This window comes from Ochotona princeps, chromosome 1 (genome assembly GCF_030435755.1).
Source record: "Ochotona princeps isolate mOchPri1 chromosome 1, mOchPri1.hap1, whole genome shotgun sequence".
NCBI lineage: Eukaryota > Metazoa > Chordata > Mammalia > Lagomorpha > Ochotonidae > Ochotona > Ochotona princeps.
In genome coordinates, this window is record NC_080832.1 from 120,405,565 (window position 1) to 120,421,757 (window position 16,193).

Sequence of the window (16,193 nt, forward strand, 5' to 3'; positions counted from 1 at the left end):
AGCAGGAATTTGGGGGAAGTGGAACAGCCAGGACATGAACTGGCACGCATATGGGATGCGCCACCCCCTTCCCTCATTTATTATCTGAAATAGAGAAGGAGAAATAGATCTTCCATCTGCTTATTTACTCTCCAAATGGCCACAATGGCCAGAGCTGAACCAATCTCAGCTAGGAGCCAGGAGTGTTTTCCAGGTCTCCTAAATGGATTCAGGGGCCCAAGAACTGAAGCCATCCTCTGCTGCTCTCTCAGGCCACAAGCAGGGAGCTAGATTGGAAGTGGATTAATTGAGATTTGAATGAACTAGTATTCCTAAGGGATGCCATATGTGATGTTGGTGCCACAGGTGCAGGCTTAATATGCCATGGCACCAGACCCCCAACTTATTTACCTATTTTTCCACAGCACTTTGAGCTACAATTTTTGTACACAATTATTCATATCATTAAAAGAAATTCCACCTCCCCCGTACTTGGTTATCTAGGTCCCATTCCCCCAAGAAAGGATTTCTTAGCTACTTGAGGTTGTGGTGTTTTATTTTAGAAATCACATTTGCTCAAGTCAAGTTCACACTTGAGGTTGAAGGCTATTTTCTTAGTTTCCCAGGTGCTTTGTGTGCCTGCCTTGAGCTATTAATTTTCCTGTGGCTTTGCTGGTCAGATCCACTGAGGCGAATGCAAGTGTTCTCCCCTGCTTCAGAATGTGTGCTGAGATCAGTATATCTTCTCCTATTTTTGCAGGTGCCATGTACCTTGAAACAAAACAAATTTAAATCCAGTGAATGGCAAAATAATTTAAGAAAATGCTTATTTGAAAGGTAGAGCAACACACACACACACACACACACACACTTCTTGTCTGCTAATTCACTCCTCAAATAGCCACGCCAGCCAGATCTAGGCCAGCCTGAAGCCAGCAACCAGGAACTTCATCGTGGTCTCCCACATGGGTGGGGGCAGGGTACTTCAACGTACAGTACAGATACCAACACTGCAGGTGGTAGCTTAACCTGTGCTACATGCTGGCCCCAGTGGCAAATAATTTTTAAAAGGGAAAGTTGTGATAAGCTCATTAAAAGCCTTCCTGTGTGACTTATTACTTTAAAAATAGTTGAAGAAAAGTATTTGGATGGCTGGTCCTGTCCCAGTTTGATCTTAAACAATCTTTCTAAGTTTCTGTTGGGATAAATATTAAAAGGGCCATCCCTACACATGAAGTTTCTCACTTCACATTTCTAGCTGGTGGAAGATTTCATCTAGGTTCTAATTAACTGCTTAACTTCCTAGGTAAAGAATCACTTGATGTCTTATATTCATAACTAGAATTTACTCAACTCTTAAACCAAGAACTATAATACACTAAAGATGCGCTCCTTCTATCCCTGGTAATGACTTTTTAGTATTCTTTGCTGTATGTGGAGTATTGGTTCCAGGAACCTCCCAGATAATAAAATCTGTACGCCCAAGCCTTGCATATGAAATGGCCCAGCACTGGTATACAACCTACATCCATAAATTTTAAATCATCTTTAGGCTATTTAATGTACCTAATACAATGTAAATGGCATGTAATTAGTTGTTACACTGTCTTGTTAGAAAATAATGACAAAAAAAAAGTTCAGTACATGTTCGGTTCAGAGGCACTTTATCCATTTTTGCTTATTTGAAAGACAACAGGGAAAGATCTTTCATTTCCCTGCGACAGCCAGGGCTGGACCAGGTCAAAGTGAAGAGCAGGGACTCCATCTGGGTCGGCCACGTGGCTAGCAGGATCCCAAGTACCGGGGCCATCACCTGTTACCACTCAAGTGTGTTAGCGGGAAGCTGGCTGAGAAGTGCAGGAGCTCATATTCCAGGCCTCCCAAGCTGACCTGGCTGCACCACAGTGCCCACCCCTCATATGTACTTTTATTTTTTTTTTCCTTAGAGATTTATTTATTTGAAAGAGTTAGAGAGGGAAAGCCAGAGAACCATCTGCTGGCTCAATGGCCAGAGCTAGGCTGGTACAAAGCCAGCAGCCAGCAGCTTTTTCCAGGTCTCCCAAGTGCATGCAGTGGCCCATGCAGTGGCCCAAGGACTGGGGCCATCTTCCACTGCTTTCCCAGGTCCATTAGCAATGGAACAGCTGGAACTTAAACTGGCACCCATATGGATACTGATATTGCAGGCAGTAGATTAATGTGCTATGTTATACTGCCAGCCCTATGCATATTATTTTAAAAATTAATGTTTATTTGAAAGACAAAGGGACCAAGATAGATGGTCCATCTGTTAAATTACTCTCCAAATCCGTGAAGAAGCTACGGCTGGGCCAGACCATTCAGGGAGCCCCAAATCCAATCTGTCTGCCTTGAAGGTGGCAGGGACCTAAGTGTTGGAGCTGTCACCTACTGCTTCCCAGGGCATGCATGAGCAGGAAGCTGGCATCAGAAGCAGAGCCAGCACCGGGACCCAGGTACTCGGAGGTGCAGTGTAGGTGTGCCAAGTAGCCTTAATGGTTGGCCAAATACTTATGCCAAGATATGCATTTTGTTTTGTTTTGTTTTGAAGTGGGTTCATATTCACAGACATGGAACCTATGGATACAGAGGACCAACTATGTATTTCTTTTCTGAGAAAATGTATTATTTGAAAGGTAGAATTACAGGGAGAATCAAGGGGAAGAGTGATCTTTCATCTGCTGGCTCACTCCCCAGATGGCCACAATAGCCAGGGATGGACCAAACGGCAGCCAGGAGCCAGGAGCTTCCTCCTCGTCTCCTATATGAATGGCAGGGGCCCAATCCCTTGAGCTGTCCTCTGCTGCTTTTCCAAGGCCACTGGAAAGGACCTAAATTACTGCCCATGTGATGCTGGCATTGCAGGCAGTGGCTTAACCCACTATTCCATAGTGCCAGCCCTAACTATGTATTTTTTTTTAAAGATTTATTTTTATCTGAAAGGCAGATTTATAGTCAGATAAAGACAGAGAAAGATCTTCCATGTGCTGGTTCACTGCCCAAATGACTGCAACAGTCATAGCTGAGTTTGTTCTGAAACCAGGAACCAGGAACTTCTTCCAGGTCTCCCATGCAGGTGCAGGGTCCCAAGGCTTTGGGCCATCTTCTGCTGTTTTCCCAGGCCATAAGCCGGGGTGTAAATGGGAAGTGGAACAGCTGGGACATGGACTAAGCCCATATGGGATGCTGGCACTTGAAGGTGGAAATAAGCCTGTTAAGTCACAGCACTGGCTCACAAGTATGTATTTTTTTTAAGGTTTATTTTTATTGGAAAGTCAGATTTACAGAGAGGAGGAGAGACAAAGAAACTCCATCCATTGATTCACTCCCCAAGTGACCGATCTGAAGCCAGGAGCCAGGAGCTTCTTATGGACTTCCCATGTGGGTGCAGGGACCCAAGGTTTTGGATCATCCCTGACTACTTCCCAGGCCACAAGTAGGGATCCGGAACGGAAGTAGAGCAGCCAGGACATGAACCAGTGCCCACATGGGATCCTGGTACATGCAAGATGAGGACTTTAGCTGCTGGGCTACTACACTGGGCCCACAACTATGGTTGTTTTTTTTTTGTTTTTTTTTTTTTTGCCAGAACTTTAACTTTTATTCTAAATAAGAGATATTGGGGGCTACTGAGCCAGGGTATGAATGGACCTGTTTTTTTTTTTTATTAATTACATTGTATTATGTGACATCACAACTATGTATTTTTAAAGATTTATTTTGTACCCACTTGTAATCTTAAATTTCCTAATTAGCTTAGAACATGGAGGAGGGCAGTAAAGACTAAAACAATGTAAAATTTTCTTAATTTCCTACTTTTTAGAAAGCAGACATTTTTATCACATACAAATTAATATTTCAGTGATGTGGCTGGAAATTCAAGAAAGACATTTTATTGCTGTAGATAACAGACTGTGTGGAATTAGCACATCTTAACTTATAGACATGAAATGCTGTGTTTAATGGTCATTTGTCTCCCCTTTTCATGATTTCCCCAAATCCTCATTCTGAAAAATATAGAGCTTAATGCACATCAGAAAACTTGGCACCATGTGTCAAGTGCTGGCACAAAGCAAAAATGATGTACTGAATAAACAGAATGTCATTTATCTTTAGAATATTTCTAATGTGGTCCTCGTTTTCATTCAAAGAGGATCAATTTTTGAAGCTCAGGCCACTCTTACTGCTGACTCATGCTTTCAGCAGCACACATTTGAAAAGCCAAACAAATATCCTAGAGTTGTGAAAGCAGCAAGGTCTTAGATCATGTGGTACAGTGTTGGGCTTAAAGCTCTGCCTGCTCTTAACCAACGCACTGAAGTAGAGCCATAGGCTGGATTCAGCCCTCATCACTTGGAACTAGGCAAGAACTACTGAGCATGCTCATCAGTAACAGAAACAGCTTTTCCCTGAAACTTGCTCTGTCATTTGCTCATTGTACCGTCCCATAGCGTAATCATGAAGGACTTGACTGTTGTTGTTAGTAAACCAGGAGAAGTGTAGATTGCATTGTTTTTATCTCAAGTCTTGTAATATTGGCTCTCCTGCTCTAAGTACTGCCTGTCCTCTCCACAAACACACTTTCCTGTTGCTTAGCTGGAAACAGCCAATTGTCTTGAATTCCTGGGCTCTGCTCTTCAATGAATCAGACTGGCGACAATACTAGTTCATGCTGGAGTTGGTACCTCTACATTTTGGAAAAGTTTGGACCCTACTGGGCTTTGTCACAACAATGACAGCCCGACATCTGGGCTTTTGTATGTGGCATGGCTGTCTAACAGCTGGAAGGACCAGGGTGTTATATATGTACTCAGGACACTGGTCTCGAGGTGCTTCTGCAAGGAGAGTCAGGAACAGGAGCCTGGAGTGTTTAAGTCCCCATTGTTGACAGGTTAGAATCTGACAGCCTGCTTGTCGAAGGCTTGGGACTATCTGCCTTACTACTAGCACAAATGATACAGTCAGCATTTATATCTTATAGGTAGTGTAAGGCAAGTAGAAATAATAAGAAAAAGTATATGGGAAGATGTGTGTAGGTGATATGCAAACACTGCCCTATTTTATAGAAGGGACTTGCGCACCCACAGATCTTGTTTTTTTGAGGGGGTCCTGGAACAGGACCGAAGGACAACTGTCCTTGGAAATTAACTAACTCTAGCTCTAGATGTCAAGGCTATGGAATATTTAAGGACCAACTGCTAATTAAATCTCACATCATACGGATGTTATGCTCAAGTTATCGAAGTTCTTTTAAAAGTGATCTGGGATACATACGTTATGTTCATGTCAACGCTGACGCCAGGTAAGCCTCTCTCTGAGAACATGAGAGCCACTGTGGAGATGAGGTCCACCAAGGTGGCAGTCAAGCCGCCGTGGAGAGTGCCCATTTTGTTGGTATGCTGCTCTTCCACTTTCATTTCACAAACCACTTTTCCAGGAGCAGCAGAGACAACACTCACCTAAACGTTAAAACAAAAAAAATCTTTTGAACATACATTTTGTGATATAAGCCCAGTCTATAAAAGCCAATCACTGGCTCACAACTGAAATTCCCCAAGAGTTGATTCCAAAAGTTGGTGTTAAATGGTCAGACTGTAGAGGACCACCATTTACTGAACACTTTCACATGCCACACACATCACATTCATACGTTGCAGGACTACAGGATACATTCTAAGCAACATGACTTTGTCAGGGTGCAGACACTGCAGAGTGGGCTGGTGTAGGCCTGGATGGGGGAGCCTGCTGCATCCTGATATTGTCACTCTTGCACCCAGGCCTCTGCAGCACGTTCCTGCAGTGCACCTGGGAGCCACTGTAATGCAAAGGTATTTGTGTATCTAGCAATGAGAAAAGCACAGCAAAAGGCATGGTGTAAAACATCAAAATGGTAGTCCTGTCAAGGACACTGGTCACTGTTACAGTGTGCAGGACTGGAGGTCACCCTCGGTGAGTCTGAGCAGTGGGTGAAAATGCAGGCCAAGGACATGACTGTTCACAGGGCTTGTAAGCTTAGAAACCCTATACACTGGGGATACACTTGTTAGAAATTTTTGCTACAAACCCAAAAGCCAGATGCGGCAAGTCACATAGGAGGTCTTTATTCCAGCGAGAAAGGTGGCCATGGGAAAGAGAAAAATCAGAGAGTCAGATGGACTGCTCCTGGGTGGGAGAGAGCCTGGGACCACTTCCACGTGGCCGGGTGACCATGTGAGGGAAATGGCCACCAAGGGTGTGCAGTACTGGGTTTTTATATATTTTAGGTGTGGAGGAAGGGAGCAGCTCTTCAGTTTGCACATGCTTGTGACCCTGACATGTCATCATAGCAGGTGTTGATCTTCTGCGCAGACTCAACATTTGAAACATTTCTAGATGAGAGTACCTGCTTGACCTTGACAAGATAGCATTGAGGCTAGTGAAGCTAGGGAGGCGGGAAGGAGAGACAGCACTGGGGCTCCGCTGCTTGGTGTTCCGGGGTCACTAGGTGTTCCTGCCTTGTCATAAGCTTTCTTCTCCCTTGCCTGATGCACTCAGCTCCTTCAGGAGTCGCTTTGTTTGGCCCAACCACACTAATTTCCAAAATATTTTTCTTCTATATTAAAAAATTAGCTAATTATCACATGTTTACAGTCAAACCATTTAAAACTTTGATTTTTTATGACATTTAGCTTAAAACATACTGTATAGCTATGTCATTCTATTTCAGCTTAATTTGTTTTTAATTCTTAAAATCTATTTTTATTTGAAAGGCACAGTTACAAGGAGGGGACACACACACACACACACACACACACACACACATCTTCACTCCCCAAATGGCCACCAGAGCTAAGCAGGTCCAAAGCCAGAGAAGTTAGGAGCTTCTTCTAGGTCTTCCACATGGATACTGGAACCCAAGGGCTTGAATCATTCTCCACTGCTTTCCCAGGCCATAAGCATGGAGCTAGATCAGAAACAGAGCAGCCACGATACAAACTGGCACCCAAATGGGATGCTGGCGCCACAGGCAAAGGCTTAGGCTACTACACCAAGGTGCTGGCCCTTAAACTTACTTTCGAAATTTTTGTTAAAAACAGGCAAAAATTCATTCTGCCATGGCCACACAGAGGTCACATTGTATCACTTGTCCCACTGAAGGTGGCAGAGAGCTTAATGCTGCTGTTTTCTGTGCTAACAGCACTGTCGGCTGGATGCCTCCTGATGAATTGGCCTAAGGTTGCTGAGGCAGGGACACTCTTTCCAGAAACTGTCCACTGTGGTGGTTTCTGCCCGCCCTCCCTGCCTAAGTCCATCCCTCCCTCTCTCCCCCTCTTGCTTTCTGCCTTCCTTCCTTCCTTCCTATCACAGATCATATGATCTGCTTGTAGGCAGATGATACACCATGAATATTTCCCTTCTTTCAAGAAAATCCTTCACATTTTCCAACATTAAAGTTTTTTGAAAGATTTATTTATATTTGTTGGAAAGGCAGATTTACAGAATGAAGAAGAGACAGAAAAACAGATCTTTGTCCGCTGGTTCACTCCCCAGGTGGCGCAATGGCTGCAGCTGAGCTGATCCAAAGCCAGGAGTTTCTTCAGGTCTCCCACACAAGTCCAGGGTCCCAAGGCTTTTGGTCATCTTCTACTGCTTTCCCAGGCCACAATCATGGGGCTGGATGGGAAGTGGAGCAGCTGGGATTCAGGCATGTGCAAGGCGGAGGATTTAGCCACTGAGCCATTGCCCCAGGCCCATATTTTGCAACATTTAAAGGCGCTTATTAAAGTCTATAACACTTGTTAAACTCTACTTGAATTTTCATTGGGGTTCTTTTTCTTATTCTACATCGTCTTTTATCTTGCTCTAAGTTCACTGGTGGATGGGAATATTTCCTCTCTACCATAGTAGTCTTATATGGCTACCGCCATATATGTGGCCATTAGCTCACTGAAACATTGCTAGGTGGCACAAAGGTTTACACGTTTACCATTAAGAAGCAGCAACTTCCCTTCTGTAGATAACACTTGGGGACAGATCTGAGAAGTCTAGGGCTGTCTGCCTTCATATCTCTCTAATCACTAATTTATAAAATCTAAATACACAGTTCCTTGAAGGCTCTTAAGAAGACAGTGCAGTTTTATAGGCACAGTTTCTTACTGTTTAATTACACAAAAAGCCCTGAAGGAAAACAGAACCATACAAAAAGCACCAAAAACAATATATGCCACATTTTGCACAACGTATAAATCAATGGAGAAAAATTAGAGTAAGCTCTACTCTGTTAATGGTAATAAATGATGTAGCCACAAGGTGTCCTCATAACCTGAGAAGACACAGGAAGCAGCATAAGGTACAAACTCACCTTATTCAGACATTTGTGTGGGTCTTAAAATTATTTACTCATTTTCATTTGTTCGAAAGGCAGACAAACACAGATATCAAGAGTGAGAATGGGGCCCGGCATGGCATTGTAGTGGTTAAAGTCCTCACCTTGCATGCGCCGGGATCCCATATGGTCACCAGTTCTAATCCCGGCGGCCCTGCTTTCCATCCAGCTTACTGCTTGTGGCCTGGGACAGCAGTCGAGGACGACCAAAAACTGGGACCCTGTACCCGCATGGGAGACCCGGAAGAGCTCCTGGCTCCTGGCTTCAGATTGGCTCAGCTCCAGCCGTTGCGGTCACTTGGGGAATGAACCATCGGATGGAAGATCTTCCTCTCTGTATCTTCTCCTCTCTATATATCTGGCTTTTTAATAAAAATAAATAAATCTTAAAAAAGAGTGAGAATGTAAATATTCCAGCTGTTAATTCTTTCCCCCAAAGCCTACAATAGTCAGGGTTATGTCAGGCTGAAGCCAGGAGCTGGAACTCTGCCACACGGGTAGCAAAAATCTACCTACTTGAACTGTCTCCTACTGCTTCCAGGCTACATGAAGTTGCAGAAAGTTGGAATCCAAAGTGGAACTGATACTTAAATCCAGGCACTTACAAATGGGATGAAGTCACTGCATGCTGTCTATTTTAAAAAATGATTTATTTATTTTTATTAGAAAGTCAGATATACAGAGAGGAGGAGACAGAGAGGAAGATATTCTGTCCGATGATTTACTCCTCAAGTGGCCACAATGGCTGGAGCTGAGCTGGTCTGAAGCCAGGAGCCAGGAGCCATTGCGCTGGACCCTACCTTTTTTTTTTTTTTTTAAGATTTATTTATTTTTATTGGAAAGGCAGATTTACAGAAAGAAGGAGAGATGGAAAAAATCTTCAATCTGCTGGTTCATTCCCCAGATGGTCTCAATGGCCAGAGCTGAGCTGGTCTGAACCCCGGAGCCAAGAGCTTCTTCCAGATTTCCCATGTAGGTACAGGGTTCCAAGGCTTTGGGCCATCCTTGACTGCTTTCTCAGGCCACAGGTAGGGAGCTGGATGGAATCAGAGCAGAAGGCACATGAACCGGCACCCATATGGGAACCAGGCTTTTGCAGGGATGACAGCCAATTGAGCCATTGCCCTGGGCTCCTCACCACTGTTTACATTGATAATATGACTGAAATAATACCTTGTTACTTGTTTTACTAATTTTTTTTTACTAAGTGTTTTACGAAATGTATTACTAAGTCACAAATAATACAGTGTTTTATTTGACTGAAGTTAATTCCATGCTTTCATATTTTATTTGAAAGACAAAGATTCTCATTCACTGTTTTACTTTTTTTAAACTTTTATTATCATTATCGTTTATGATATTGTTCCATAGGTCTGAGATTTTCCTTACCCCCACCCAAGTTCCCTCCCTCTCCCACTGAGTTACCCTATATTATTACTATAGTATAGTTCTTCATACACAGTCATATGTCCATCATTGTGGGCATGGACAATGGCAGAATCCAGCATCCTATTGTCAAGATACAGTTAACAGTTTCAGTGGGAGTCCATCTTTGATCTGCAAGCAGAGATGCATACTGCATTGTATTCTCACATCTGCATATGATAGTCTCAATTACACAGTTACTGTACATCCCCTTAAATGAAAAGCTACAATATAAAATCAACAACAGGAAAAAAATTGAAATTTATAATGCCATGAAATGAAATAACATGCTACTGAATGGCTAATGTGTTGCTGAGGAAATAAAAAAAGAAAATCAAGAATGTTCTTGAAGACAATAATGCTACTGTATGATTTATGAGTCAGTGAAGAATTTAATAAGAAAGTCTTTTGAAGAGAAGAAACTAAATTAAAAAAATCAGAATTGGTGAGACGTGTCTCCTGTAGGCAACAAATATGAGTCTTGTTTTTGCAGCCGAGTCTACTTAACTGTGATGTTTGATTGATGCGTTTAATCCATTTACATTCAGGGTCAATATGAACATGTGGTAACTTGGTCCTGTCATTCCAGCAATGGATTGCTAATTGATTTAGTCTACTGGTACTATTTTACTGGGATGTTCTTCCCATTTACCTTTGGTTTTGGTGGGTGCTATTCCTCTTCTTTGTCAAGAGAACATCTTGAAGTATCATTTGTAGGTCAGGTTTGGAAGAGTCAAATTCTTCTAACTTTTTTTTTTACTGTGGAAGAAGTTTATTTCATTTTCAATGACAAAGGAAAAGCTTTCTGGGTACGTATTTCTGGGCTGACAATTTTTTTGCTTTTAGGATCTGGAATATGTCACTCCATTCTCTTCTGGCCTGTAGAGTTTCCTGTGAGAAGTCTCCTGTGAGTTTAATTGGTATTCCTTTATATGTCAATTGATTTTTTTCACGTGCACATTTAAGGATCTATTCCTTATGTTCGACTGAAGAGAGCTTGATGATCATGTGTCATGATGAAGATTGCTTTTGGTCAAACCTGTTTGGAGTTCTATGCTCCTCCTGTATGTTGTTTCCCAATTCTTTCTCTAGATTAGGGAAATTTTCACTTATCATTTCATTAAATATATTTGTAAAACAAGTTTCTCTTTCTGCACTTTCTGGGACTCCCATAACTCTTATCTTTGGCCTTTTAATAGTGTCTTTCAATTCTTGAATACTTTTTTTTTAGCCTGACCTAGCTTTGCTTCCAGCTGTTTGTTTGTTTCCCCCTGGTGACAGGAAATATCTTCCAATCCTGAGATTCTTTCTTCTGCTTGCTTCATTCTATTTTGGAGTCTCTCCACTGTACTTTTAATTTGCTCCACTGTATTCTTAATTTCTGATATATCAGCCTTCATTTCCAGTGTGATATGTTCCTGAAATTTCTTGAACTCCTGTTTTACATGCTTCTTGTTGTTGATAAGAAGCTTTATTGAGTTTTAGATTCTGTATCCCCCATTTTCTCAATGTATTCTTCAGTGAACTCTAAGGTTGGCAAAGGCTTTTGCTCCTTTGCTGGGAAGTCTTCAGTAATATTCATTGTGCTTTTGTCTCCTCTTATGCTTTTGGTCATTGTAATTCTGGTTATCAGAATCTTCTTGGGGCAGGTTTCTAAGCTGTATCACCCACAGGTCTACAGTTTGATTTTACTTATTGTGGTTGGCACAGGGCTCTTTGTTTGTAGTCAGTTGTGCCACTCCTTCCAGTGAGTTCCAGGTCTGGGTTCTTACATTAGATTTCCACCATGATCTCCATCTCCTGTGATTCCAGGCTGAGGCTGCACCATTGTCTGTACAACCTTTCCCCCACTTCTTGTTGGAGTAGATCCCAGGATAAGGAGACAACAGGTGTCCTACATAACTAGATTGTTGTTGGTGGTGCTGATCTTGCCAGAACCTGTTGGCTGTTAGGTCTGAGGGCCACATGGGCCTATTTTGACCCGTATGATGCCACAGTTGGTATTATTTTCCCTGCGGGACCAGTGCAATGCACTGAGCTCAGTGAGTTCGCTTCCATCTTAGTGCAACATCTGCAGTCTTAAAAGTCTTTCCACACTTTACAAATTTGCGCCTGATGTGCCACTTAATAATAGAGTTCTTGATCTGCTGGCTGTCAGGTCTGAGGGCTACCCGGATCTGTCTTGGGTGGAACCCGTAAGATGTCATGTTGTTGCAGCTCACAGCCAGAAATGAATTCACTGCCAGCTCAGTGCATGCACAGTACTGTCCCATAGCCTTTGCCTCCTTATACAAAACAGAGCTTGATTTGGCTCTAGGGGGTGTACTGGGCTGTTCCAGCACACTGCCTGTCTGGAATCTATTGCTCTGTCTCTGCTCCTGGTCAAATTAAACAGACCAGCAAGATGGGCAGTTCTCTGTCTGGGTTCACCTCCTGAGCTGTGAATGTTCCTTCCTATCTTGCTGCTGGTGCAGCTCAGATTGAAGCATACTGAATGCCACTGGGGTTTTGGTCACTGCAAAGGTGAAAATTCAGTTGCTTCCTTTACATCGCAGGAGTTCTGTGACATATCTCGCCAGATAATAGAGACAACATTCTACAAGTTGCCTGGACAAAATACCTTTTTAGTTTACTGGAGCATTTTAATAAAGTGAGTAGCCTTATTATGCCGTATCAATTATTTGTAATCATTAGCTATTTGCTGTTCATTAACTGTGTACTAACAGCATGTCAGTAAATAATTAAAAAAAAAACTTTGAGTAAGCCGAAGTGGAACAACAACAACAACAAAAAAAACAAAAACAGTGCCTATACATGTTGTGGGCTAAGGAGTTAATTAGCACTCGTTAAGCTGAGCAGTAACAGGAAATGGGCTTGCAGCTAAAAACACCTGATGAATTAATCAGACTCACTGGCATCCTATTGTTTGGCTAAAGGACTTGGCGGAAAGAGTATAAAATGAGTAATAAACGGAGGGTAGAGAGAGACTTCTACCATCACTGGTCTCCTGTGGGTGCTTCATCCCCAGACCCTCTCCCTGTCCACATTACTGGCTCTGCTGGTGGGAGCTAACGCAGGGCACGAGGGACAATCTGAGGCACCCTGGAACTTTGGAGGAGCATTTATGATTTCATCCCCAGACCTTCTCCCTGTTCTGGGGTACGGGGGATAATCTGAGGGACCTCAGAAATCTGGAGGCAAGTTTAGAATTAAAAAATTTTGCAGGAGCATAAGTGATTTCATCCCCAGACCTTCTCCTTGTCCTGGGCACGAGGGGATAATCTGAGGGATCCCGGAAATCTGGAGGCAACCTTAGAATTAAATATTTTGCAGGGGCATAAGTAAAATTTATAATGGGGAAAGAACTCGCTAAAGTGCAGATGATTAAGGGAATCTGAGATCTGCTCCAGTCACAAGACATCGACATTAACCTTAAGACCTTGCAGAAGTTTGTTGAAACTGTCTATGATGTATTCCCATGGTTTGCTCTCCTTGTAGCCACCTTTTACCTCTGGCGCTTGGTAAAAAATGCTTTTGTCATCCCCTCAAGCAGAGGTACAACCCTTCCTTGAAAATTTATCTGTAAGAAAGGGAGGGAGCTGCAAACCAGAGTAAGTAGACAGAAGGAACCCAAAACCAGGGTAAGAAGTCAGAGGGGACCCCAAACCAGGGTAAAATAGGAGAAGGAACCCCAAGCCAGACAAAGTCTGGAGAAACCAGGCGAAGAAGATTGGTGGTCCTCTTCTGAGGAGGAAGGGGAAAAGGATGGAAGTGAGTCTTCCGAGGATCCTCCACCCTTACAGCATGTGCCCATAGAGCGTGTGCCGAGCAAACATCTCTTTTGGCCCGGCACAGAACCCTCTGAGCCACCTGTGCCATCAGTGCCATCAAATCTGGGCGCAGTTGTGAAAGATTTACAGCAGCAACTTAAGCATCTCTCCCTGCAGTTGAGGCAGGAACAGGGCAGACACAGTGCTGGGGCTTGCGTTGGACCCCTGCTTTCTATTTCCCTTTCAGCTGTGGTTCAGCAAGCCAGGAGCAGGGAGACCCTGAGGCAGCTGCCCTTGCTAGGAGCTTTGCCTTTCCGGTGGTTGAGGTAGCAAAGGCAGAGAATCAGGCAACACATGGCATTATCTTTTATGGACATAAAGAATCTGAGGGATGCTGTAGCCATGTACGGCTCTTCAGCTTCGTTCACCATTTCCATGATTGAAACCTAGGCACCTACCAATTAGACCCCTCCCATTGGAAGCTTGGAGACAACAGGTGTCCTATATAGCTAAGTTGTTGGTGGTGCTGATCTTGCCAGAACCTGTTGGCTGTTAGGTCTGGGTGGCACACGGACCTATTTTGACACGTACGATGCCACAGTTGGTATTATTTTCCTGTGGGACCAGTGCAATCCACTGAACTCAGTGAGTGCTTGCGAGCTCAGCACATGCGCAGTTCACTGTTGTCCTTTCCAGTCCTATAGCTTTTGCCACACTGTTCAAAGTGGTGCCTGATGTGCCCCTCCTAGAGTTCTTGATCTGCTGGCCATCAGGTCTGAGGGCTACACAGACCTGTCTTGGGTGGAACCTGTAGCATGCCACATTGTTGCAGTTCACTGAGTCAGAAATGAGTTCACTCCCAGCTCAGTGTATGCTCAGTCTTTTCCCTTGCCTTTGCTTCCTTACACAAAATAGCACCCAATTTGGCTCTAGGGGGCTGAGTGAGCTGTGAAAGTCACCTTGTTCTCACACTGCCCGTCTGGGATCTGCTGCTGTGTCTCTGCTCCTGGTCAAATCAAACAGACCAGCAGGACGGACGGTTCTTTGTCTGGGTTCACCTCCCAAGCTCCCAGTGAAAGTCCCTTCCCACCTGGTTGCTGGTGGAGTTCTGGCTGCTGGTGGAGTTCAGATCACCATTAGCTGAATGCCACTGGAGTATCAGTCACTGCAACACCACACCATTGTTTTCACTGCTTTCCTGTGTCTGTCAGTCTCCAGGTACCTCTCTGCTGTTGTTCTGTCCTCTCCTATTTCCTGGAATGTGTCCTCTCTGCTTCATCCTGATTAAATGTTTCTCCGTTTAAATGTGTCCTCACCCTATTCCGCCATCTTGATTCTCCTAAAATAATCCTTGTGTTTTGGGCTGGCTATCAAATTTCTCACTGCTTTAACATATTTGAGTGATTTCATGTCAATAACTGAGTCTATTCTATAATGCTAACTTCAACAACAAAAAATCTTGTTTCAGATGTTTTTAGCCATTTTTTAAAAAGCATCCAAGAATTCAAAAGTTTCTAATTCTAGGGCTTCCCTTGGTATTCTTATGAGACCTCAAGAATGCCAACGGATTGATCTCCCGTTTTGTGGAGACAGTTAATCAGGTTGATTGGACTATATTAAAATTATTGCTAAATGGAGTAAAAATCTGTCATGTCAAAAAGTTGTATACATCCGTGGAGTTTGAAGGTTTAAATTTGAGTTTGCGTGCTTTTAATGATTTAGCTCTACAGTTGTATCTGGTTGTTTACTAAGTATTCTTGGGATAGCTATATTAGTGGGAAGACTGAAATTCGCATTCTTGCATTGATGGAGGGATTTCATAGTGGTGACTTTCCTCTCTCAAGGTCTTGGTTCAAGACTGTTTATTTGGAAAAGGTGGCTACAAGGAGAGCAAACCATGGGACTACGTCGCAGACAGTTTCAACGAACTTCTGCAAGGTCTTAAGTCATGTATTCCTAAATGTGCCCTAAGAAGCCTGACGTTTTACAAAGACACTGGAAAAGTCTGGGTTAGCGTATCCATGCCAAAGGGGACAAGGAGGTAGGATTGGCCCTACGTAACTGAAGGGACACTTTCCCCTTCCTTCTCTGCTAAAGGAATCCCCTCAAACGCCTCCTGCACTCGCCTTCCTCCACCCACAAACCTGGTGCTGCAGGAGGTGGTGTCCCATGGCACTTCCCACACCACAGTCTCCCCTGCCGCCCACCACTCGACCTACAGCAGGAGTATCCGACAGGCGAGGATTTATCTTCGAACCCCTTAGACTGTAACGCTGTTTACCGCTTCCCTCCAGGCACCTGACAGATCCAATGCCCAGGTCCTTTCCGGCTCTAGAACCAATCACAAGCACACAAGCTCAGATCAACCAGTTAGCTGTTCGACATTCCAGAACATAACAGGCGCTTCACTCAAATTCTGGTCACGTTCCAACTCGGGTACCCCGGCAAGCTGCAACTCCTCGGCTCTCACCGCGCGCCCGGCACCGGAATCCCCTTCCCACCCTGCAGGAAAACCCTCAATACCTTGTCACACACTCGGTCAAAATTGGGAGCTTTGCTCATGACCTTCAACGCCTCTCGCACGGTCTGTGTCAAGGAGTTCATCGTGAAGCGGTGGCGGCAAGGTCAAAGTCTGC

The 16,193-nt window shown here is 43.8% G+C and overlaps 1 protein-coding gene across 1 annotated transcript; it reads right to left on the reverse strand.

Annotated features, from left to right (window-relative positions):
- Positions 1-516: 516 nt before the first annotated feature.
- Positions 517-16,173, reverse strand: ACOT13 (acyl-CoA thioesterase 13). The gene is made up of 3 exons (XM_058667420.1): positions 16,081-16,173; positions 5,272-5,456; positions 517-750 (listed from the first exon to the last, which is right to left on the reverse strand). The coding sequence occupies exons 1-3, from the start codon at positions 16,159-16,161 to the stop codon at positions 594-596; spliced, it is 423 nt and encodes a 140-aa protein (XP_058523403.1). The 5' UTR covers positions 16,162-16,173; the 3' UTR covers positions 517-593.
- Positions 16,174-16,193: the final 20 nt, after the last annotated feature.